This window comes from Pongo abelii, chromosome 22 (assembly GCF_028885655.2).
Source record: "Pongo abelii isolate AG06213 chromosome 22, NHGRI_mPonAbe1-v2.0_pri, whole genome shotgun sequence".
Lineage (NCBI taxonomy): Eukaryota > Metazoa > Chordata > Mammalia > Primates > Hominidae > Pongo > Pongo abelii.
In genome coordinates, this window is record NC_072007.2 from 52,927,316 (window position 1) to 52,952,286 (window position 24,971).

Here is a 24,971-nt window from a genome sequence, read left to right on the forward strand (position 1 = left end):
CATTCTCTTATAAAACCACAGCAGAAAGATCAAAATCAGGAAATTTAACACTGATAAGATACTGTTATCTAACCCACAGTCCATGTTAAAAATGATATCAAATGTCAAATATCTGTCACAGCATTTCTTCTTCTGTTCAGGATCTAGTTCAGGTTCATACATTGCATTTAATTATCCTATGGGTCTCGTCTCTTCATCTAGCACTGTTCCTCGGCCTTTTTTAATCTTTTCTGACCTTGGCTTTTTTTCCTTCTTCTTCTGAGACAATGGCCTTGTTATGTTTGAAGAGTTCAAGCCACTTATTTTATAGAATGTGCCACATTTTAACTTTGTTATTTCCTCATCCTCATGATTAGATTCAGATTATGCATTTTTGACAGAAATCCCATAGAAATGAGGCAGCTTTCTCTTTAATGGAGAAGGAGCTACAGACATGGGAAGAGGGAGGGGAACTGGAAGGAACTGAGTGAGGTTGGATTGGAATGAAAGGTCTCGGGATAAACTGGTGATGGTCGATATAGAAATAGAGAAGGGTGTATGTGTGCATGTGTGTGCGTGTGTGGGTGTGTGTGTGTAAAATGCACCCCGCTAGGAGGTCCTGGGAACAGTAAGAGCACTAAAGTGAGCACACTTTGGTCCAGGATCTTGGTTTCTGCATGGCATCTCCCACTAAAAGGAGCCAGGAGTCCTTGGAGACCTGGCCAATGCCAGGACTGGAGCAGGGCAAGGAATAGATGAGCCTGGAACGTCTTGTGCCAGAAAATAAGGAAGTACTTACAAACAAAGGGACTCTGACTTGTCAAATCTAGGACAATCTGAGATTTACAATAAATGAGACTCATGAATGATAGCCCATTGAATAGCGTAAGATTCGGCGAGTCCTACTGATATATCTAAATAAGTAGGAGAAATGCACGCTCTCCGTACAGTGGAAGCTGGCCGCCAGGTGGAGCGGGGATGTGGAGCCGCTGCAGGGTACCCAGCACAGGCACAGAACGCCGTGGGGCGGCAGCTTGAGGAACGGGATATCTACATTATCTCAAATCAGGTTCCCAGAAATTCCGTATTCATTACTTAGAGGGAAACATAGTGGTTTCACTGAGGAACTATGAGGCAGACAGCACTTTAACCAATGACCAATGTCGTGTCACTGCCATCCTGCGCCTTCTGACAGGATACTCTGAACAGGACATGGCATCGCTTGTCTGTCTCAGAAAACGTAGATAGAATTACAAAATAAGAAAGGATTTTGGGAGGGCTGTTTGGCTTCTGGGGGTTTGAGCCCATCCATGCTGCAGAGTGAAGCAGAGGATGTCTTTGGATTAATTTCTGCACCAAATCATATCACTCAGTAATTCTCAAAAGTGTTTCTTTATTCCTTATTTGCATATGATTGAGGTAATAACACTCAAACAAGGAGACAGATATTTTGCATGGAACCTCTCACCCTAAGCAGGCTGCTGTTCACCTGAGAACACGTGGTCTTCCAGAACATCTCTGAGGAGGCCCAGAGAGGCACCCCCATCTGGTGCTGTCGTTGCTGAGACCTGCTTTTTTGCTAGAAATGTGGGATTTTTCATATTGGTGGAAGTCAAGCATGCTATAAGTAGTCATAACTGCAAAAAGTAAGCGGAACACTGAGGAGCAGATAGATTAGATCATTTATTTTTTTATTGTATTTGTTTTATATTCATAAGTCTAAACATAACACAAAACAAAAATGAAAGGATTATATTAGCCTCCTGGGGCTGCTGTAACAAGGTACCACAAGCTGGGTGTCTTGAAACAACAGGAATTTACCCTCTCACATCCCTGGAGGTCAGAAGTCCAAAGTCAAAGTGTCAGCAGGGCCACGCTTCCTCTGCAGGCTCCAGGGACAGACCCTTCCTTGCCTCTTCCAGCTCCTGCTGCTGCCGCGTTCTTGGCTGGTGGCTGCATCACACCAGTCTGCCTGCGTGGCCACATGGCCTCCCTTCCTGTGTGTGAGTCTTTGTGTGGCCTTCTGGTGAGGATGCCAGTCATTGGAATTAGGGCTCACTCTATCTAATATGACCTCACCTTAGCTAATCGTGCTACATGACCCTATTTCCAAATAAGGTCACATTCTGAGGTTTTGGGTGGACATGAAATTATGGGGGACGATATTCAGCCCAGTACAAAATGAACAAAAGGAAACATATCATCCAAAACATCTGCTTTATAAATGATAAAACGTAGATAGAATTACGAAATAAGAAAGGACTTCGGGAGAGCTGTTTGGCTTCTGGGGGTTTGAGCCCATCCATGCTGCAGAGTGAAGCGTCTGCCTACCCAGAGGCCAGGCGTATCGGGGTGACCACCAGCAAGGCAGCGGCCCGAGTGTGGCTGCCGCGGTTTAGCAATAGTCACGGGAGCTGAAGTCAGACCTCTCAAAGAGGAAAGTCCAGCCTCCAACCACTGCGTCCTCCGTCCCCAAGCCCCAAGTCCTAAGTACAGAAGATGAAGAAATGAGAGAGGAAAGACGAATTTGGAAATAGAAGTAGAGTTGGCCTGACACCAGCTAAATAAATGCAGCGTTTTCCTCTTCAGTCTTTAGGAACATTCCAGTTTGCTGTGTAAATGGACCCTTCACCCAATTCTACAGGACAGCTTCTGTCAGCCCGGCTACACCGTGGCAGTGACTCTTCCCAAAGGGGCTCATTCATTAAGGCATCTCCCTCCACACAAGGCTGAACTAAAGGTTCCAGAGGCATGTGCTGCCCCTTGTGTGCTCCTCAGTGTTCTCAGGGCATCTCTGGGCATGTGCTGTGAGCACCAGCCGGGAGTCACCCCGCAGAGGAAGGCAGGAGTCCAGAACACATCACCGGGGCCTGATCACCCAAGCAGCCCTGACCATCGGGAACGCGGTGTGTGTCGGGGCTTCAGCACTCTTCAGACCTCAGCCTGACAAAGGGAGACAGCCTTCCTTCTGGGCTGTCTGGGTGGAGAGTGGAGATATGAACCCACAGCCCATAGGGCAGAGCTGCTTTTCTCAAAATCCTTCCTAGCTGGGTGATAACACCTGTAGAACTGGCACCGTGGATGGAGAATCCTCCTGCATGGAGCAGGAGAGATGGTCCATGGACTTGTCTGAGACTGGGGAGGTGCTGGAGTGAACTTGACCTGAGAACTTTGTTCACCTGTTTTGAGGAGACTGAAGAAGGAAACCCCTGTACTCCAGTGAGGGCCGATCAGGGTCACCCATCAGCCTTACTTGCCCTAGTCAGCTGCAGCAGGTGGGGTGGAAGTGACCAGTTTGTCAAGCTGTGGGCTGGACAAGTGAGCATTGAGGGCCGGTGAAGCCCAGTGGCCTGGAATCTTCCTGCACCAGCAGTTGAAGGCGTGAGAAGCAGTGGTGGCCTAACAGAGAGCTTCATCCAAAGCGCTGAGACTTTCTTTCCTTGCCAGAAAGGATGGTTTTCAGAAACACGAGGACAGAGGCCGGGGCTTCTGGAGCAAATCCACTGTTCCCACGTAGCCTTTGCACTTTGGGCTTTGGGATAAGTGATGGGCTCGCCTTTTAGAGTTTCACTTTTTTCCCATTTGGCCCTGGCCATGAGCTTGGAGAGGAAGAATTGGAGAAAGGCCGTTGGAAGATAGTTCCCTGATGAAGAAGAGCGCGCTGGGGAATTTCTGTCTTCAGGCAGCAGGTATTCTGTGAGTTGGTTTGGTTTGGTTCCTTCCCCAAAGGCACAGGCATTCCAAAGGTTGTAGTTTTGAGTCACACAGAGCCACCAACCTTTCTTTCCCACCTGAAATATGGTCTTTTTTTTTTTTTTAAGAAAAATCTGGAAATATTTATTTGGCCCCTACTTTAGCTGGTGACCAGAGAAGGCAGCTCTGGGATCGTAGGATTTTAGTTATTCGTGGAAAGCTTCCCTCGGAGTAAATCACAACATTAAAAATGTAGATGCGCAGCTGGGAGAAGCAACCCCTTATCCCAGGGACTCCCGGAAACGCTGTCTTTCTTTGTCCTGTGTAGGATGCCACCTTAGGTAATTATTGATTCAGGTTGTTGGTGGCACCATTTGAAGTCTCTTCCCAGGCCACAAGCAGGACAGGTTCTCCAGGGTAGGGAGATGTGCCTAGGACACAGAAGAGCTGCCGCTCGCCTTCCACTCCTGTCAAATACTTCTTTCTCCCAACCCATTTTGTTGCCCCAAAAAGTATTTTTCTACGCGGTGGTTGAGACTCTTAGACTGGAGTTGCCCTTTATCTTCTTTCTAAGGCACCTTCTTTTCTTCTTTCTTCCTCACACTCATGCTTACTCTTTCGGCTGCTTTTCTCCCAGCCAAACTGAGCGAGGGGCTTTGTGCCAGTGTTTCTGTCATTGGCCTATTGAGAGCCTGCCAGCGTCACTGACTTTCTCTTTGAGGGCCGTGAAATATTTATATGTCTGCCTTGCTTGTGTGCTTCTGAAAAGTTGCATAGAAACCAAAGAGCCAAAAATAAATATGATCTTAATTGCCCAGGATAGCAGGCTACGCAAGAAACTTGTGGTTAGTTTTGTTGTAAACTAAACATTTCATCGTGCTTGTTCTGCTTTGTAAACTCAAGTGTGCATCTCGAGTCCCAGGTTTCCCTTTGGTTACGGTTTCTTTAAATAAATGAATGCTTTTGATATTGTGACGTAATAATAAGAAACATGCTTTTGGTCTCTGGCCCTGGTTCTGGGCACACAGCTCCTACAACCTTTAGTGCTGAGTGTCTTTTTGTTTGCTAATGAGGTGACTGGCTGGGGCTCCAGGACAGCCTCCTGGGGGACTGGTTGCCAGGACAACCGACCACGTGATTAGAGGTTGGGCCTCCACCCGTGGACCTCTGGGGAGAGGAGGGAGCCCGCAGAGGTGGAGTGGATCACCAGTGGCCGGTGATCTGCTCGATCGTGCCTGTGTAATGAGGCCTCCACAGACTCCCTCAACGACAGGGTTTGGGGGCTTGCAGGCTGCTGAGCATGGGGAGGTTCCCGGAGGGTGGAGCCCTGGTGAGGGCACAGCAGCTCCGAGCTCCCTGCCCCATACCTCGCCCTGTGCATCTCTTCATCTGTATGTATTCTTTGTAACATCATTTATAATAAAGCAGTAAATGTGTTTCCCTGAGTTCTGCGAGCTGCTCTGGCAAATTAATCGAACCTGAGAAGGGGTTCTTGGGAAGCAGCCTGAGAGCCAGTTGGTTGGAGGAGCAGGTCACAACCTGGGGCTCGCCATTGGCATGTGAAGCGGGGCAGCCTCGGCTGGAGCCCCGCCCTGTGGGGGCTGATGCTGACTCCTGGAAGACAGTGTGAGAATTGAATTCACTTAGAGGACATCCAGTGTCAGCTGGAGAATTGCTTGGTATATGCGGAAAACCCCTACACATGTAGTGTTAGAAGTGTGGTATGTTGTGTGTTGTGCATGACGGTAGGAAAAGCAGTCTGGTTTTTCCTGTCTCTTACAGGACAGGTTCTCCAGGGTAGGGAGATGTGCCTAGGACACAGAAGAGCTGCCGCTCGCCTTCCACTCCTGTCAAATAGTTTCCATTTGGACAAAGCAAAAGTGGCAATATTTTTTAATGTTCCAATATTATAGTGACATAAGTAATATTGATAATGGCTGTAGAACTGAATGAATAATACACAGCCTAAGAACGTTTCAGAACACAGTGATATGTATTCCTAACATAACTTCTGTTATTTCATATCATCCTCTCCCACTGTTTTGTGTTTCAGGTACAGAGCCTTCATTTTTATTTTGACATTTCTGCTGTATGCAAGTTTTCACTTATCTCGAAAGCCTATCAGCATAGTTAAGGTAAGAATCATGGAAAGCACTGCCTGCCATCTCTGTGAGGAGTTTGTCACTTGAAGAGCTTGTGGGGCAGAGGGTGGGGATGGTAGCAGGTACATGGGGAAACAGATTATGTAGAAACAAGTTATTCTGCTGCTTTGGCTTTTCGGTTTCCCTTTTTTAAAATTAAAGTCTTTTAAATGTTTTTCGGATTTATACTTTCAGAGGTAGTAGACTTTTAGTTTTATTGGTTGACAGTTCCAGAATTTGAAAGCTTAGCTAAATATTTATTTTATCTTGTGTGACTGTTCCTTCCAAATGTATCCAGTCTTAAGTGGTTCCCCAAATTCCAGCTCTTTGTGCGATCCAACCCCGGGTCTGGCTGTGGAGGTGGCTCTCCATTATTCTTGGAATGCTGCGTTTTTGTTTCTATCCGACCCCAGGTCTGGCCGCAGAGGTGGCTCTCTGTTGTTCTTGGAACGCTGCGTTTTTGTCTGAGTGATGGGTGGCCAGGAAGTTGTTAAGCAGGTGTTCTACTAGACTTTGAGAAAAGAAGATTAAAGCAGACAAGCCTACATAATCACCAGTTATAACCTGGAGAAAAGCAGGAATAATTTTCTTACCCTCATTGGGATTACGTCACCCTGCCTATAGACCATCAGGGGCCTGAGAGGCATTTGAGTCTCTATCGTGGAAGGAACGAGGAAATCACCCACTGCCAGAGACAGCGCATTCACAGCCCGATGGCCCCTCGCTCACTCTCTGGGAGTTGGCAGGGACCCAGCTCCAGGACTGCAATTCTGTGACATTTGGAGCTGTGCTTCCTCCACTCCTGCCGGTGGCTGAGCCCTGGGGGTCTGACCTCTGCAGCCCGGGTCGGCAGAGGCAATGCAGAGGCTGGTTCTTTTGTGACAGTCCTAGGTTCCCCACGCTCCAGCAGCTTTCAGGGGATGTTAAACATTCATTTACCCAAAAGATTCTAAAATTCCCCCTTGGCCCCTGATAAGCAAGAAACTTCCATGCCTCTCAAGTTGTTGACTGTGGAAAACGTTTGCAGACCTTTAAAAATGTGGTTTTTAAGAGAGAAGAATATGAAAAGAGGTGGTGGGCCTTAAGAAACATTCATCCGCTTGACAAGAGACTCTCAAATCAGTACCAATAATCAGCCACTGTAAATCAGTACCAATAACCAGTCGCTGTAAATCGGTACCAATAACCAGGCATTATAAATCTGAATACTACTACTATTTCTTGTCTTTCTGGTTAGAGAAATATACAAACAGCTCAAGAAAATGGTAAATTATAAAGGTGGAAGTGACTATTGAAGAGACTTGGTGAGTGTGTTGGAGTTGAAGGATCTGGTGTGGTTGGGGAGCCTGCGTGGGGTTTCAGGATTGACCTAGAAAGGTTGGGTGTGGGTTGTAGGGGAAGAAAAACAGCTTTGCAAGTGGGAGAATTGCCTTGAGTACTATGTGCAGGAATGGGCATCTCCACGAAGCCACCACCTGATGGGCTGGGGGGCTGTTGGGGCAGATGTAGCATGTAAGGTGGGCTGGCCCTTGGGGGAATCTTTGTCAGGCTGTAGCTGTTGGGGTCCACCTGACGACTATGAGGGCCCCTGTGAGCCCGGAGCAAGTGGGAGCCCTGTCCCGGTCCCTCTCCTGGCTTTCCTGGTGGTCCCATCTCAAAGCCCCCGCCCTGCGTGGTGGTGTCCAGGCCACTCAGGACTTAGGGCTTCTGAGGAGGCGGCGTCAGGGTCAGCTCTTAGTTCAGTGTCATAAGTAACAATATAAATAACTGCCGCTTACAGAGCCCCGGGGTATGACAAAGTGCCACATACATTACCGCTGTGACCCTCACAGCAACCCTGCAAGTGCCCCTGTGAGGAAACTGAGGCTCGGGGCTTTGTTCCCCCAGGCAGGGCTGCCATGCACTCAAGAATTCCCTGTGGGTCAGGCTGCCTCCAGGGTCCCTACTCTTCCTCTCTGTGCCTCAGGGTCTGTCCGGGTTTAATTACCTGAGTACAGTCCCAGCATCACCCTCAGAGCCTCCTAAACGCACAGATTTCCTGACCTAGCAGCTGTGATGTGCCTGGGCATGGATTAGCTTGACGCTGAGTCCTGTGGGTTTCTTTACCTTTCAAGATAGATCAGAACATCACACCACATCAAAACTAAACTTTATAGTGCCTTCTGAAGCGCCCGTGTGCTTGAGCTCGTGATATAAATGACATCAACGAAACTGAAAGTAGTAGTGATTCTGTTGACCCACAAAACAGTTGAGTGATTATTTATAGCCCGCATTTCCTAGAATATTGTAAGCAAAACCAAAGCAAAATATATTTGCTTACTTGAAATCGAACCAGAGGCTGTGAATTAGAAAGTGATTCTCATTCTGTTATGTCATTTATAGAATGACATGGCACACCAGCTCACATTTAAGTTAGTTAAATGAAATATTTAGACTTATCTTTGATCACTGCTGATTAATTGTATTTTTCTCGATGATGATGATAAAACCAGGGCTGGGAGGATAGTGGTGTTGTAAGTGCAACCCTGTCCCTTCTACCTGCTGCTCCAGCTGTGGCCCAGCCTCAGGACTCAAGGCAAGTATCTGCCCAAGCTGGTAGACAGGTGGGTCTGACTCTCCCAGCAGAGATCTTAGTGCGAGCTCTTTTCCCCTGGACTGGGCCAGAAAAGAAACCTGAAAGCAGAGGCTTCCCAGAGAAGCTTAAACTGCAGGGGTCCCTGGATCCAGGGGGATGGCAGCATTGATTTGAATGTGAGTGTGCCCACCCCTCTCTGGACACACAGGACTTAAAAGGAGAAAACTGGCCGGGCGCAGTGGCTCACACCTGTAATCCCAGCACTTTGGGAGGCCGAGGTGGGCGGATCACCTGAGGTCAGGAGTTCAAGACCAACCTGGCCAACATAGTGAAACCCTATCTCTACTAAAAATACCAAAAAAATTAACCAGGCATGGTGATGGGCGCCTGTAATCCCAGCTACTGGGGAGGCTGAGGCAGGAGAATCGCTTGAATCCCGAAGGCGAAGTTTGCAGTGAGCCGAGATCGCACCATTGCACTCCAGCCTGGGCAACAAAGTGAAACTCCATCTCCAAAAAATGAAATAAAATAATCCTCAATGGCAGACAGAAAACAAAGTCTGAAAAGCTGGAAGTATGTACCATGGATGGGAAACTTGTTATTTGGAAAGTTCCAATTCTCCCAGTGTTAATATTTAAATAAAATGCAACTCCAGTGAAAATCTTAGCAGGGTTTTTTTTAATTGAATAAAATAATCTTAAAGTTTGTATGAAAGAATGTCGAGGAATTATTAAGAAAAGTGTAAAGATAACATTTTATGATATGAAAATATGCAAAAGATCAACATATTTTAATACCATAATCAAATTATGATATTACACGAGAATAGACAAAAAGATCAGTAGAATAGTATAGAAAATATGGAATATTTGACAGAGCTTATTTAATAAATTTAATAAATGGTGTCGGCACAACTGGTTATTCGTCAGGAAGAAATAAATATTGAATCCCTATTTTATAAAAACAAATGGCCCAGGCACTGTGGCTCACGCCTGTAATCCCAGCACTTTGGGAGGCCGAGGCAGGTGGATCACCTGAGGTCAGGAGTTCGAGACCAGCCTGGCCAATATTTTGAAACCCCATCTCTACTAAATGTACAAAAATGAGCTGGGCATGGTGGCGGGCACCTGTAATCTCAGCTACTTGGGAGACTGATGCATGAGAATCGCTTGAACCTGGGAGGCGAACGTTGCAGTGAGCAGAGACCACACCACTGCACTCCAGCCTGGGCGACATGAGTGAGACTCCATCTCAAAAAAATAAAATAAAATAAATGGATTAAAGACATGAATGTAAAACACAAACAGTAAAAATCGAAGAAGAAAATTATGTTTATCGTAGGAGTGAGTGTGAAGTTAGGAAACCCAAAGAAACAACGGGCAAGGGGGATGAACAAGCAGTTTACAGACATGGAATTCAGATCGCCAGGAAATACGTGAATGGTGTTCAAGTTTGCCGGTATTCCATATGCAAATTAAGGCAACACTGTGCTCAGTGGCTGGCACAACGTTGCCCAGGGCAGTAAGGGCTGGCACAATGTTGCCCAGGGCAGTAAGCGCTATTCACTAGAGGAGAGGACTTTTCATGCGTTCTTGATGGGATGTCAAGCGTTAGCACCTTTTGTTGACACCCAGTGAAATAAAAAATACTACAGCCTTCAGACATACTTCTGGGAATTTCACCCTAAAAATAAAAGCACCCTACTTAGGAATATCTTCATAAGCATCTTTATGGCATCTTTGTAGGGACCAAAAAAAGCAAAAAGGAAAAAAACCAATGCTGGATATCAAGGGAACCTAATAAGTAGGTAAAAGTTTGAATAAATTATGACAAGTCCATATTATAAAATGTGCAGGTCCGTAAAAGAATTTATCAGAGGCAAACCAGTTGACTCAGAAACATTTCCAGGAGGTATTTTGAGTAAGAAGTTAACATGTGCATAAGGATGTATAGAATGATTCCATTTTTGAGAAGTAAACAATGACCAAGAAGCTCCTCCATCTATTTCTGTATCCTTCATGAGTGGAGCATTTGCGTGTCTGTGCCCGAGTGTGTATAATGCATTTCACGTGGCACCTGTGACTCATCGCAGGAGGCTGGCCGTGGGCAGGTGCTGTTGTCCGTGGGGGAGAGCCTGGCTGGTCGCTCCTACTTTTGGTACCAAAACTTTAATTGCTCTTCCAGGGCTTAGATAATGCTTTGGAGAATTCTTGTGTCCTTATAAAAGGAATGTGAAGGACTAGTTAGAATCAGTGCACCCACACAGCCTAATGAGCCATGTAAAGTTGACTAGACAGATCATCAAATGCAGATGCTACACACACACACACACACACACACACACACACACACACACACACACACACACACACCCCTCTGTGTTGGCTGAAAGTGGAGTGAAACTGGCCTAACCACACACACACACACACACACACACACACACACACACACCCCTCTGTGTTGGCTGAAAGTGGAGTGAAACTGGCCTAACCACACACACACACACACACACACACACACACACACACACACACACCCCTCTGTGTTGGCTGAAAGTGGAGTGAAACTGGCCTAACCACACACACACACACACACACACACACACACACACACACACCCCCCTCTGTGTTGGCTGAAAGTGGAGTGAAACTGGCCTAACCACACACACACACACACACACACACACACACACACACACCCCCCTCTGTGTTGGCTGAAAGTGGAGTGAAACTGGCCTAACCACACACACACACACACACACACACACACACACCCCTCTGTGTTGGCTGAAAGTGGAGTGAAACTGGCCTAACCACACACACACACACACACACACACACACACACACACACACACACACACCCCTCTGTGTTGGCTGAAAGTGGAGTGAAACTGGCCTAACCACACACACACACACACACACACACACACACACACACACACACACACCCCTCTGTGTTGGCTGAAAGTGGAGTGAAACTGGCCTAACCCCACTGTCCTCCAGGGGGATTCGATGAGGCCCGAATCCCCTGCTCCTGTCCTGTCCTCTCACTGTTGCCTTTCAGTGGCTCCTGCACCCTCCAGACTGCCTGATAATCTCCGCTATTGGAGGCCACGTACCTCCTGCAGAGAATGTGTCGCGTGGCTATAGTCTTAGGCAACTTAGGTGGGGCTGAGAACCCAGGGCAGGAATGAGTGGTTTCTGTCTGCGAAGTGGCTCAAATTCAGCATGGAAAGAACGGAGCCTTCGTGGAATGCAGGCTAATACAGTGAATGTTTGTGCCTAAATGACCGCGTGGGTCTCTGCAGGTGTAGGATGAGGAGTGCAGTCTTTTCTAGTGTCATGAAATTCCGCTGCAGCTGCCTGCTGCTCCCTGGACGGGATTTCCTCTCACTGCCAGTGGTAGGGGTGGGGAGGGCTGGATGTGGCGAGGGAGTCTGTAGACAGAAGACATTGCCAGCTCCCGGCCCCACCACCTTCCCCGCACACTCGTCGCGCTGTGACTCCCGGCCCCACCGCCTTCCCCGCACACTTGTCGTGCTGTGATTCCTGGCGGTTTCCTGTGTTCTTCCAGAAGATCGTAACCTTTCTTCTCCCACCCCCACCCTCCACCCGCGATGGCGTCTGCTGTTTATTTTTGTTGCTGTTCTGTGTGTTGCATGGATGCTTTAGCAGCCGTGACGCCCGCGTGTTCACAGGGCCCACTCAGCCTCCCGCCTCGCATAAGTGTGGAGTTCAGTTGCTTCAGAGGCTTTTGCCTGATCAGTTTTAAATATCTCCCTGAAGTCGCAGGTTGATTGAGTTTGTATGTAACTTGTGTAAAAATGTGTGAAGAAAGCTGCTTTTATGAAAGCAGACGTTTCCCAAAGGACTTGACCCCCTCCCCAAGTATTTCTGCAGGGATGGTGTGGCTATGCAGAGGTGAGGGTGCTTCCCTGAAGCGCTTTGGTGAGAATTTGCTCACCTGGCGAGGGGTTTGCTTACCAGTTCATCTTAACCTAATTAAGTTTGCATTGTCTCTGGAATGCCAGGTTTGGGGGATAAAACTCATAGAAATACTGAAATATAGCAATGTTGTTGAAAACCTGTGGTTATGTAAATATCCTCAGAACTCTTTGTGCTGGAGTAATATGAAATCTCAATGGCTTTGGCAGCAGCCTTCCAACAGGGCTGCGGGGTGCGGGTGGAGGTGACTTTTCCCACATCAAGGAGAAGGGCCAGAGAGGCGCCCGGACTCATAGCGGCCCTTTCCTGGACCCTTCCCGGGGCGGAGGGCCAGAGAGGCGCGCTCTGATTATGGTCCATCTTTATAGTAACCCTGGGACACAGGCATTGTCATGCCAACTCCATAACTGATGGCCAGGGAGTGTAAGTGATGTCGCCAAGGTCAGTAGCCACAGAGAGGCACCAAGATCCCAGCTCAGGCCTGTCTGCTGCCGAAGCCTATAACCCTAACCAGAATGTGAGGCCCCCACTCGTTACATAACAAAACTAGAAAAACTTTTCTGCTTATTTATGAAAAAAAGGGAGCATTTCTAATCGGATATGTTTTCCACAGGTGGTTCCTCCCCAGAAATATTAAATCACAAAGGATATAAAATTCTGTTTTAAGCGGCAGCCTGCAGAATCTCTTTTTCCTTTCTTCTGTGCCAGGTTAATGTTAGAAACTTCAGCTTCTCCCTGCACATGATTCTCCCTCAGCCAGGGAATGTCCTGTATTCCTGTCCTAGCTGTGGCTTTCTTCAGTCAGAGGTGAATTGTAGTGGCGATGCTTAGGCCCTTTGGGTGTGGCCAGATTGGCTTCCATGAGAGGCAGCAGGGAAAGGTGGGCAGAAACACCTGGCTTCTGAAGGCGCCAAGGAGGAGAAGTGTCCAACAAGGCGGCAGGTGAATGGAGAAAGGCCACAGATACCAGCTTGATACAGAGAGGAAGGGCTGCAGGCACCCACCCTGGGTCTCACGATCACACTCACAGCCCCTCACGTCCACCTTGGGTGGAGAACTTAAAACACAAGCAGGAGCAGCCAGGGGGCCCCAAGCAGTCGGGGAGCAAATGAAAGCACTCTCTTCCTGAGATGCCAGGAGGTCAGCATGGCGCCTCCAGGGAGGACCAGCTCTGCCAAGGGAGCTGCTGGGCAGATGATGACTTTGCATTGTAAAGTAGAGCCCTTGGCTAGTTTTTGGGGACAGTGTTTAATTATAGCAGAACAGCCCAGTGATGACGACAGAGTCACGTGACCGTGGAGCAGCTGCATCCCGTGTGCCATGCCAGGACTCAGTGACGTGGCCCACGTGCTGCCAGCTATAAATCAGGGTGTCTAGCCTCGATTCAAAAGCCCTGGCCTTTTGAAAGTGGCCAGCCTTGGGGGGACAGGACTTCTGGCTGCTGCCTGCCTGGGGACTGGGGTGGCTCCCTGCCCAGCATTCTGTGCCCTGACCTGGAGCCAGCTTTGTGCACTGCCCTCCAGACCCCGGCCCCTCTCAGGTTCCAGCTCACGAGGACACCCCTCTGGTGTCATGGGCACTGAATGGGCACTCGAGCACCCTAAGGGACACCCCTCTGACCACAAGGACTCCACTTGCTGCCATCACTCACGCTTGATGGGGCAGCTCCTTTGAGTCTTGAATAGTGCAGAATGATCACTACAGAGACCCCTGAGAAGAGAGACATGGGAGCGACAGAGGCCACCAGGGAGGGACACACAGTCACAGAGCACATTCTGTCTTCCTCAGTTTCCCCCGCAACAAGACGGGCCCCTGCCACATGTGGTGCTGTCCTGGAAGTGTTGTTCCTCTTCCCAAGGAATGTGCTGAGGAAGAGCCCACTCAGGCCTCTCTGCCTCCCGACACATGAGCTTTCCTCTCTGCCCAGGGTTTGTTTCTCAAGGGCTGTGCCATCCTAAGCTCTGTGCAAAAAGCCTGGTGTTCAGCGTCACGGGTCCCAGTGACTTCTGTAACTGGGCAGCAGCCTTGTCTGCAGAGGGGGAGACCGAGGCAGGGGCAGCAAGTAACATGCTCACACAGCCAGTCACCAGACTCCAGGCCGAGGGCTTTCCCCTCCTCCCACCTCCCAGACAAGTGCCTCCAACCTGGCCCTGCTTGCTGGTTCTGTGGACAGTTTGGTGGGTCGGTGGTCCCCTGCCCCAGGGATATTTTTTAATTGAGGTGTGATTTACACTTAGTAAAGTATACAAATCTTCAGTGTACAGTTTGGCAGATCTGTATATGCCCACAGGGGTAGTCATCCTCTAGGTTAAGGGATGGACCCTTTCTAGCTCCCAGACAGCTCCCCATCCCCTGTCCCACATTGTTCCCCTTTAGGTAACCGTGACTGTCACCTCTAGCTGCGTTGCCCATCCTTGGACTTCCTATGAGTGGAATGCTGCAGTCTGTACTCTTTCGTGTCTGGCTTCTTCTGCTTCATGTTGTATTTGTGAGGTTCATCCTCATTGTTGCCTGGACCTGTAACTTGTTCTTTTTCACTGGTGTGTAGCATTCAGTTGTGTGAATCTAGGAAAATGTACCCCTTCTTCCTTGTGGACAGGTGGTCAAGGATGACAGGCAGTCGGCTTTCAGCTTGGAGCTCTTAGAACTAAAACTGCTCCCGAGGCTCGTCTTCCGGTGGCATATGAAGATGGCTTATGTTCGTTGTGTGCTCAGGAGTGGGCTTGCTGGAGAGTCCTGCTGAAACGTCACCAGCAGGCGTTCTTGTGGGTCCTGCAGACACACCGCCAGCAGCGCCTTGTGTCCCTCTTAGAATGCAGGGTGCAGGTGCCCTGGGCAGGCTGCTGGGAGAGGAGGGGTGACTGTTCCTCTCTGTGCCCCATGCTGAGCCTCACTGAGGGCATTTCCTCTCCTTGCTTCTGCCCTCCCATCACGTCCCAGGGTGAGCTCCACAAGTATTGCACTGCTTGGGATGAAGCTGACGTCAGATTCAGCAGCCAGAGCAGCAAGTCTGGGTCCGTTGCCCCCCACCAGCTCCCTGACAATGAGACCGACTGTGGCTGGGCACCATTTGGTAAGTCGATCATCAGTCTGTCCAGGAGCTGAAGCGGCTGTCCTTCCAGGGTCCTTCCAGCCTTGCTATTAATAATTTTAGCAGCAGTAATGCTGTTCCCAGATGTTACTGCATTTCCATGACAGCCCTCTCCTACCAAAAAGCACATGACTTCACCGCCACTGTGTCCACAGCGCCTGTGCGCAGAGCTGTTCCTCCTGAAAGAAGGTTCTCTTTATGGGGAAATGTGCTGAAGATCATTTGTATTTTGTATTTTGGACTTGCAGGGCATAGTTCTGTGGGTGGGAAGAAGAGACAGACACGAGGGGCTGGTGTGGGTGCTGGCCTAGGCAAGCATGCTGCAGAAAAGCCAATGGACACGTAAAACAAAAGGCATCAATCAAATGTGCAGCCACCATGCACAATGGGGATTTTATCTCATCTGAATGACGCCTGTATTATATTTAGTGATTATTTGAAACTGCGGTGACTTCATTTTCCTTTGCAAGAAACTGAACGGAAAATGCACCGCCTTGTTTTCTGTGTGGAAAACCACACGTTTCACTAAGTACACCCAGATTTCGGGAACAGATGCTTTGTGTTTTATAGCCGTGCTCTAGAACATAAACTAAACAATACTGAGCTTTTCCTGTTGAATTTCAAATTCATATAGATAAGAACAACTATCAGCAGCTGCTTGGGGCCCTGGACTACTCCTTCCTGTGCGCCTACGCCGTGGGGATGTACCTCAGGTAGGTCTGCTTCAGTTTTCCAGACGCTTCCTGGTTACCTGGCCCCTCCGTGCAGAGAAAACATCCGCTATGCCGAAGTGCACAGGTACGCGGGATTGAGGCCCTCTCTTGCCACTGGCTTCCCTGCTGTTCCCTTCCCAAAGATGAGGCCAAGCTTAGGAGAGAACAAGTGCGTGTGCTGTGCCCACAACACAGGACCTCGAGGCAGAGGATTTCCGTGTCCCGGGCGCTGTGCCAATTGACACAGGCTGCCCTCAGCTTTCCTGGCCCTGAGGTTTAGGACCTACCATGAATCCTGCCGATCCTGGGACGTGGTCATTCAGGAACAGAGGACTAGTTTCCTGTTCGGCAGAGCCCAACCTCTCCTGTGGTTCAGAGGTTGCCATCTGTTTACATGCCCCAAATAACGAATTTCACCTGATGATCAGAACAGTTGGCACAGGATGTGCTGAACAGCTCTAGCTGGATTCCCAGCTTGGCCCCAGAACCCTGAGCACAGCAGAGGCAGGCATGCATGGCGGGGGGGAACTCCAGAGAGAGACCGGCTCGGATCTGAGTCCCAGCTCTGAGTGCAGCAGAGGCAGCTCTGCGTGGTGGGCGGGGAACTCCAGAGAGACACCGGCTCGGATCTGAATCCCAGCTCTACCACCTGCTAGGATGTGGCCTTGAGCAAGTTACTATACCTCTTTGGGCCTCAGCTTCCCCTTTGCAACATGGAGGAAATAATAGTTCTTATGTCATAGGATTGGGGCAAAGATTGAGTTAATGTATGTAGAAGCTCAGAACGGTGCCTGGCCTGTGCTGCCAGCCCAGCCCATTCTTGATCCCACTTTGAGCTGACCAAGGCAGGTGGTGAATATTATATGGGTCATAGGACGTGTGATTGGCTGATTAAAAACTGCTATTGTGTCAGTCCAGCCAGGTATTTTTTTTAAAGGCAGTATAGGGATGTTCTAGCCCATTTTCTGTTGCTATTAGCACAATATCTGAGATTGAGTAATTTATAATGAAAAAAGGTGTATTTAGCTCTTATCTAACTGGGAAGTTCAAGATTGGGCAGCTGCATCTGGCAAGAGCCTCGTGCCGCATTGTAATGTGGTGGAGGGCGTCACCTAGCAGAGGTCCCTGTGAGATGGGTTAGCAGTGAGCAGGGCATACAAAACAGATACAGCACAGGGGTGACTTTGCTTTATAGCAACCAGCTCTCACCTCTCACGATAGCTCATCAGTCCTGAGAGCACGGCCACTCACTCCTGCGGATTCACTCCTTCGTCAAGGTGGATCCCTCATGATCCAAATGCCCTTCAAAGCTCCCTGCACCTCTCAACGCAGTTATACTGGGGGCCAAGCCTCAACACAAGTTTTGATGGAGACCAACCATAGTCAAACCACAGCCAGGGACTGAGGCCTGTGGTCCCAAGAGGCTTTTGTTCAGAGACAGAGGTCTTTACAGCCTGGAGAACCCCAGGGATCCCCATAAATGTTTAGCTGCTTCCCTGAGACCCGCCCAGAGTGTGGGATCGTCAAGACCTGGGCCCCCCTACCCCGCTCAGAGCCCTGGTGGGTGGTTGGTGCCCAGGCAGGCAGTGTCTGCTGTTGGAGGAGAGTGCATAGCTCTCCCTTTATTGAACGTGTGTATTTGCCTCCTGCTGCAGAACTTGTCTGAGTGAACAAATGAATAATAAAGATTCGGAATCCCAGAGTGTGTGGTGTGCAGCAGACCACGAGCCTAGCTGGAGAGAGTGCGGTGTGTACCTTGGGCTTCCTTAGGGCCTGGGTCTCAGCCAGGCTGCCAGACCTTCTCCATTTTGAGGTCAAATGTTTATATTCCCCACACTGCAGTCTTACTGAACACAAATAATCTGTGGTATAAAAAGACCCAAAGTGGGAGTGTGTTTTTCTCAGTTACTAGAAAACTGTATTTAAATCTGGTTCTCAGCTGGGGGCAGTTTTGTCTCCTAGGGGACGTTTAGTAATGTCTAGAGACAGTTGTGGGTTTCACAGCCAGGGAAGGGATGTTGCTGGCATCTAGTGGCTTGAAACCAGGGTGTTGCTAAACATCCTAGAGCACACAGGACAGCCCCCAATGCCACAGAATTACCGGAGCCAAAGTATCAATAGTGCTGAGGTTCAGAAAGCCTGCTTTAAGTAAATAAACTGGTTTATTGTTGCTTATTTATCGGTAAAGATAATTCTTATGCAACTTGTCAGTAAGGTTATTAAAACAAAATTTGGTCTAATGTGACATCTACACAGTAAACTCATGACTGAAAACAAGGGCACGTGCTGCTGCATTGAAGGGGCCTTTTTGTGTGACAGTCCCTACCTGAGGTCTCAGTGATGGGTGATGTTTTGTTTGCTATGTCAGATGAAATCAGATATGAGAGGGTACAGCCATTCAGCCCAGGTACTGCCTGGTGGGTTCAAGCAGGTGCAGCGTGGACTTGAATCCCTGTATTAGTCCCATATAATGTGAAGTGGTGTTTGTTCAATTAGACCTTTTCTTTAAAACTTTTCAGTAGAGATCAAAGTAGGCCCAAATCATATAGCAAGATTAGAGAATACTTCTAAGCCTATCCAGCAGCACCAGCTCTCAGGAGCCCATCTGGTTCTGCCAGCTGTGCTGTGACCTGGGCAGGTCAGTCAGCCTCTCAGGGACCTATCTCCTGGTCTCTGAAGTGGGCAGGTTGAAGTCGGTAACTCTCTAGCTCTAGAATGCTCTTGAGTCTGTGTGTGATGAGGTTTTAGCTGAAATTTTCACCTGGATGTTGTCTATAATTTTAAGTTACTTTCTTCTGCTTTAGTGTTTAAAAGGTCATTTGCATGATCCAAGGTAGATCTTTTTTACTTGGTGAATTCAGAAGGAAAAGCTCTCTGGTGTAGGTTTTTGAGATGAAAGCTGAGAACATTGGAGCTGACTCCCGGAGTGGGGTTCATGACAGGCAGGTGTCACTGTGTGTTAGGTTTCCTGTTTATCTGACTCCTAGAATGACCCTACAGAAGAAAGTGAGACCCATGGAGTCTCTAATGCTTGCGAAGGGCTCACGTCCATCCGTGACACTCTACAGCTTTTCTGTTTACTTAATAAGTCACAATGTTAAATTGGTCCATAGTGACATTTCCCATAAAACAGTAAGGGATGTTTTGGATGGCATTAGGTATTGTGCCGTGATGGCGGCTGAAGACTGTTAAGTCTATTCCCTGCTGTGAAGCTGGAGACGTGCTTTACCACCCGCCTCGAGGCTGTTTTAGTGATGCACTAAGCATCCCTTATGCCACCAGATCCCCAGACAGCTCTAGAAGATAAGACACCAAAGAGGGTAGCTGTTTAGTGAATCGCATTGCTGTTCAGAAGGATCAGAGAGATGCCACCCCAGCGTTTCAGACCTTACCATAGAACAAATCTTCTGCCTTTAAATCAGGTCAAAGTGGTGTGGCAGGAGGTGGTAGTGGCAAAGCAGCTGAAAGCCACTTCCCCACTGAGCCCAGCCAGCCAGGTGTATTAACACAGGTGACTTAATTACAGCTGGTGGGGCTGAATGACTTGCTCAGGGTCATAAGTGATCTCTTTTCATGACATTTGGTGTAGTTTGACAATTGGAATTTTAAGACACTATATACATTTACTGGATATGGTTTATGTGAAAGCAGGATTAACTAGCAAGACAAGTTCCTGTTTCCTTTCATTGGCAACTATCATAGATAAGTCATAGTGTTTGAATTTTATTATTTGACAGATAGGACTTTTACTAGAAATAAAATCTTCTAAGATGTTGCCAGTCTCTGGTTTCTGGTGAGTAAACACTCCGTAGGGAAATAGGTGTATGAAATCTTCCTGGAAATTGTAAGACTTGAGAGTTCCCCAAGCTCAGAGAACAGCATGAAAGCATCCGGCAAGAAACAGCCACCAGATTGTTCACATTCGGGTGTGTTTGTTATTCCTATTTGTCTTTCCTTCTCTCCACCTCAGTGGCATAATTGGGGAACGCCTGCCGATTAGGTATTACCTAACTTTTGGGATGCTCGCCAGTGGAGCCTTCACCGCCCTGTTCGGCTTAGGGTATTTCTACAACATCCACAGTTTCGGATTCTACGTGGTAACTCAGGTAAGGGTTTGGGTCCATGGCTCACCATGTATGGGTTTTCCTTGGTGAATAGGGTGGGGTGTTTATGTCACGTCACCTCTGTCAAGATGTTGGGAAGGGGCAGAAGTGCGTCCTGTCGGAAGTCAGGGTCAGCTGACATAACAAAGTCCTTCCTTTCTCTTCTGCTCAGAAATTCCAGCAACCAGGAGGTTTTCCTTAATTTCAGGAGTTGCCTCGTAAAGAATGCTGTCTGTCAGTGCCCCGGCAGGGAGACTGACATGCAGAGCCCTTGGGAGTCACTCTGTCTTCATGTGGATAAGTTTGAGATGTTTTATCTTGCGAAAGATTTGACCACTCAGGGGTTGGAGGGTGTGTCCTCCAGCTGAAGCCCCAGCTGCAGTCACCCTAACAGCGGTGGCAGGGAGTTCCCACCAGGGAGCGCCCCAAACCATCCCAAGATGGGGCTGGTTGGGATTCCAAAGAACAAAGCACTAAATGCTGGGTGATCAGTTTAAAGCATGTATTAGGGGAACTTACGTACTGAGGGCTGCAGTCTATAGTCTCAACACACAGCGGGACAGGGCGTTCCACCTAGGTCTGTCCACAGCGAGGGATTGGCATATAGAGTTTATACGCGGGTTTAAGGAATTTGGCTCAGGGCCAGGGTTAGTTTCTTTCCATGTTTTGGGTCAACAACTGAAACACCTTTATCAGTGCCTAGGAGTGTTCAGGGACCAACTTGGGTCCAAGCCTACAAAGGAAAACCTGCGGCTGGTTGAGTCGCAGTGAGAGGAAAAAGGGGGAGACCTGAGGGCTCTACAGAGGGATGCAAGGGTGGAAGGAAGGGCCAACTTTGGAGTCGGGCAGCAGGAGGGGGTGTGAGGCAGTCAGTGGAGAGAACAGGAGAAATCATGAACGTGCTAGAAGGGGAGAAGGCCTGAGGACAGCCCGCACTGGCTTTGCCCTTGGAGCTGGAGCCCTTCCGGAATCTCCTGGCTTCTGCCCTTCCCAGCAGTCCTGTGGATCAATATTCAGCAGCCAAGGAAAGCTGCTGAAATAATGATGCTCATCTCGGGCTTTGTGATGCTTCTGGGGCTCCCCAGATAGCTCAGGGAAATGCTATAAAACCATCAAAGCAGATTGTATTTAATTTTGCTCTTCAAGATTTTGCCATACCACTTGAAAAAGTTTGTCTATTTTAATTACAAAAGCAATTCACACTTGTGTAGTAATATAGAAAATTAGAAGGGAGGAGAAAACAATTTTCCAGAGTCCCAGCATGTTTCTGGAGTGAAGGCCCAGCCCGGTCAGCCCAGAGGCAGCAACAGGTAGACCAGCGGCTCCCAGGCGTCTTCTAGAGCAGCAGTTCCCAACCTTTTTGGCACCAGGGGCCAGTTTTGTGGAAGACAATCTTTCCACTCAGGACCAGGGTTGGGGAGAGGAGGATGGTTTGGGGATGAAACTGTTCCCCCTCAGGTCATCAGGCATTCGATTCTCATAAGGAGCGCACAACCTAGATCTCTCACACGTGCAGTTCGCAGTAGGGTTCGCGCTCCTATGAGAATCTAACACCCCCGCTGATCTGACAGGAGGTGGAGCTCAGGCGGCAATGCTCACTCTCCCACCACTCACCTCCTGCTGTGTGGCCCCGGTTCCTAATAGGCCACGGATCAGGACTAGTCTGTGCCTGGGGTTGGGGACCCTGCTCTAGAGAGCTGGCTTACTGCAGTGAGGTGGTCGGAGGTGCCAGGCTGGCCCAGGGTTGGGGACCCTGCTCTAGAGAGCTGGCTTACTACAGTGAGGTGGTCGGAGCTGCCAGGCTGGCCCTGGTTTCCTGCAATCTCGTAGAGCCACCCCGAGTCTCAAGATGCTAGAGCATCCTCAGCAATACATTCCCCAAGTCCCTTCATGAAACTCAAGTCAGGGATTCTTCAAAAGCGCGGAGATACTTTGTCCAGGCGCGAAGTCAAGTTTGTGTTCATTCCAGAGAATGATTAACAAGGGTGCCTTCTCCATGGCATGGCAAGGGAAACACGCAATTCACAAGCCATGTTTATCGTACAATTCTATAAACGGTTCATAAAGAGAAGAAAGGTTTTCTCTCTTTGAAAAGTTTGCATTGATTTATTTTTTGAGACGGGGTCTTACTGTGTTGCCCAGGCTGGAGTGCAGTGATGCAATCACAGCTCACTACAGTCTTGACCTCCCAGGCTCAAGCAATCCTCCCACCTCAGCTTCTTGAGTAGCTTGGACCACAGGTGTGCACCACCACACCTGGCTAATTTTTAATTTTTTGTAGACAAGGGGGTCTGTCTATATTGCCCAGGCTGGTCTCAAATTCCTGAACTCAAGAGACCCTCCCGCCTCGGTCTCCCAAAGTGCTAGAATTACAGGCATGAGCCACTGCACCTAGCCTCTTGCTGTGAAGTTTTTGGATTCAAAAGAGACCGGGAAGCTTGGCCCCACACTGTTATGAGGTGTGATCTCCTGGTGGTGGGGTTCTGGCTGGGTTTTTTTCCCTTGCTTTTCTCTACTTATTCTAAAACTTCCACAATAGGCATGTATTGCTTTTATTTTGAAAAATATATAGATCCCTGTATACATGGTTTAAAAATACATATGTAGTTTAAACTGTATATAAATATACAATTGACAGTCCATCTCTGGCTGTCGTGCCCCCTGCTTTGTGTAAGCAGAGCAAGCTCTGTGCACCTCCCTGCGGCACTGTCCCGGCCTGCTTCCCACGGGTCAGTCTCTCCTTTGGCCTTTCCTGCAGGTCATCAACGGGCTGGTGCAGACCACCGGCTGGCCCAGCGTCGTCACCTGCCTCGGCAACTGGTTTGGAAAAGGAAGGTGAGAAAAAGCAGCCCTGTTTCCAATAGCAGATGAAAACTAGACCATTTTACTTTTAGTTTTTCTGTAGACTGATTACAGCAAAAACACTTTAGTATCCTCTTTAAAATAAGATGGCTGAAACCTCTGGGGCTTGAATTGCTGAAATTCAGATGGCCTGTATCCCACGAGACAGGGGAGCTCCGCCCTCCCACTGTGGGCCCGGTGGAGTCTGTGTCACTCGACGGCTCCTCTGACAGCTGCATCTGGCCTCCCAGGTGTTGTGGGAGATACAGAGTCCAGGACCCTGCCCCAGGCCTTTTGAAGCCGAAGCTACATGTTAACATGGGAGTTTGGGAAGTCCCGACCTGGGTCACCCAGCGCACAGCACCAAAGTAGCAGAGCTGGGACCCAGCCTGGCGAGTCCAGATTTATTTGTAAATGGCTGTGTAAAATTCAGCTCAGCCAGGCCAAAGGCTTATTTACGGTGGAAGATCGCAAACAAGATGCGGAAACTAAAAGGGGAACACCAGCGTCATCAGGTCTTAAGTCTTAGATACTGTGCCTCATTCACCTGGTGTGTGCATCCATGAGTTTTGTTCAAATGACAGTTCATCAAGTGACTGTATGTATTAATTGATTGTAGAGGCACAAATTTTAATTTCAGGCCTTCCAAGACTTTCAGGGAAAGGCCTCTTCTTCTTGAGTACAGAATGTGCTCAGAGCGAGAGGTGGAATGGATGATGGCACAGCCCGAGGCCACATAAACACATCAGCTCTCGTGAGCATCGCGAGTCCTACATGGCACAGAAGCAGAGTCTGCACGGCCCTCGTTGATTCTGCACCGACTCCCTACTTAGCAGGCACTGCTGCGCCCTGCACTGCTGGACTCGTTTCAGTTTCTCAGCTCCATCTTCTGTCTTCTGTTTTGTTGTGTTGCAGGAGAGGTTTGATTATGGGGGTCTGGAACTCCCACACCTCTGTGGGCAACATCTTGGGGTCATTGATCGCTGGCTACTGGGTGTCCACGTGCTGGGGCCTGTCCTTCGTCGTGCCTGGAGCCATTGTGGCAGCCATGGGGATAGTGTGCTTTCTCTTCCTCATTGAACGTAAGTGCACATGGCCTTGGAGACCACCCACCAAGGGAGGCCTCGGGTTTCCCTGCCCGGGTGGGCCTTGGGGGCGAGTGTGAGAGCTACGTGGCCTAGCACCCTGTTTGCCTGTGGCTGCTTCAGCGCTCTTCTTACCAGGGAGACTTCCCCGGGGAGCCTGTTCTTTCCTGGTTTTGCTGGATTTTCTACTCTCCCCTGATTCTGGACTGACCCATGTCCACGTTCCTTCCTCCCGTCCTCTTGCCCTCCCTTGCCCCCGGCATCAGGCGTTGGTGCTTGGGAGTCTTCCATCTTCCCACAGGCTGTTCCTTCTCATGCCTATCTTGCCACCACAACCTGAATTGGACCCAGTCAGCTCTTTGCCTTCTGATAAGATATATCTTGGACAGTGTTATAAAAGACTTACTTAATATCTTAACTGGATAAAAAGTGTCTCTTGGAAAATCAAATCCCTTATTCCATTTCAGATTCGATAGCAAACTTTTTATTTAATTGAATTTGAAATTCACTTCTGAAGTAGAGATCCAGCAGGCTCTGGTGCTGAGAAGACTCAGGACAGTTACAGCAAGAATAGATATCCCTGGGTGGCCCCGGCAGTCACACGACAGGGGCTCGAATCCCGCAAGCCATTCTGATAAGCTGTACTCAACACTTAGTTCTTTGATTGAGTTTAAACCACAGTGAAACCATATGGCAGGAGATAGCTCCCCACTGCCGCCTGCCAGGTAGAGACACTCAGAGCCAGCTCCCTCCAGCCACGCTGGGCATTGCTGATCCCTTCAGCTCTGCATGCAGAAGTTAATC

The 24,971-nt window shown here is 48.8% G+C and overlaps 1 protein-coding gene across 6 annotated transcripts in view; it reads left to right on the forward strand.

Moving 5' to 3' along the window:
* The window catches only part of SLC37A1 (solute carrier family 37 member 1), an 84,737-nt gene that overhangs the window by 22,097 nt on the left and 37,669 nt on the right, over positions 1 to 24,971 (forward strand). For 4 of the 6 annotated variants that reach the window (XM_063720909.1, XM_002830731.6, XM_054542578.2 and 1 more), the window contains 6 exons: positions 5,726 to 5,807; positions 15,275 to 15,407; positions 16,060 to 16,138; positions 20,109 to 20,244; positions 23,000 to 23,076; positions 23,998 to 24,164. In XM_063720909.1, the coding sequence (XP_063576979.1) occupies positions 5,726 to 5,807; positions 15,275 to 15,407; positions 16,060 to 16,138; positions 20,109 to 20,244; positions 23,000 to 23,076; positions 23,998 to 24,164 (674 nt within the window). Of the gene's footprint in view, positions 1 to 3,861; positions 5,064 to 5,725; positions 5,808 to 15,274; positions 15,408 to 16,059; positions 16,139 to 20,103; positions 20,245 to 22,999; positions 23,077 to 23,997; positions 24,165 to 24,971 lie in introns of those variants that run through there. The other 2 variants (XM_054542577.2, XM_054542576.2) reach the window with 2 other exon arrangements.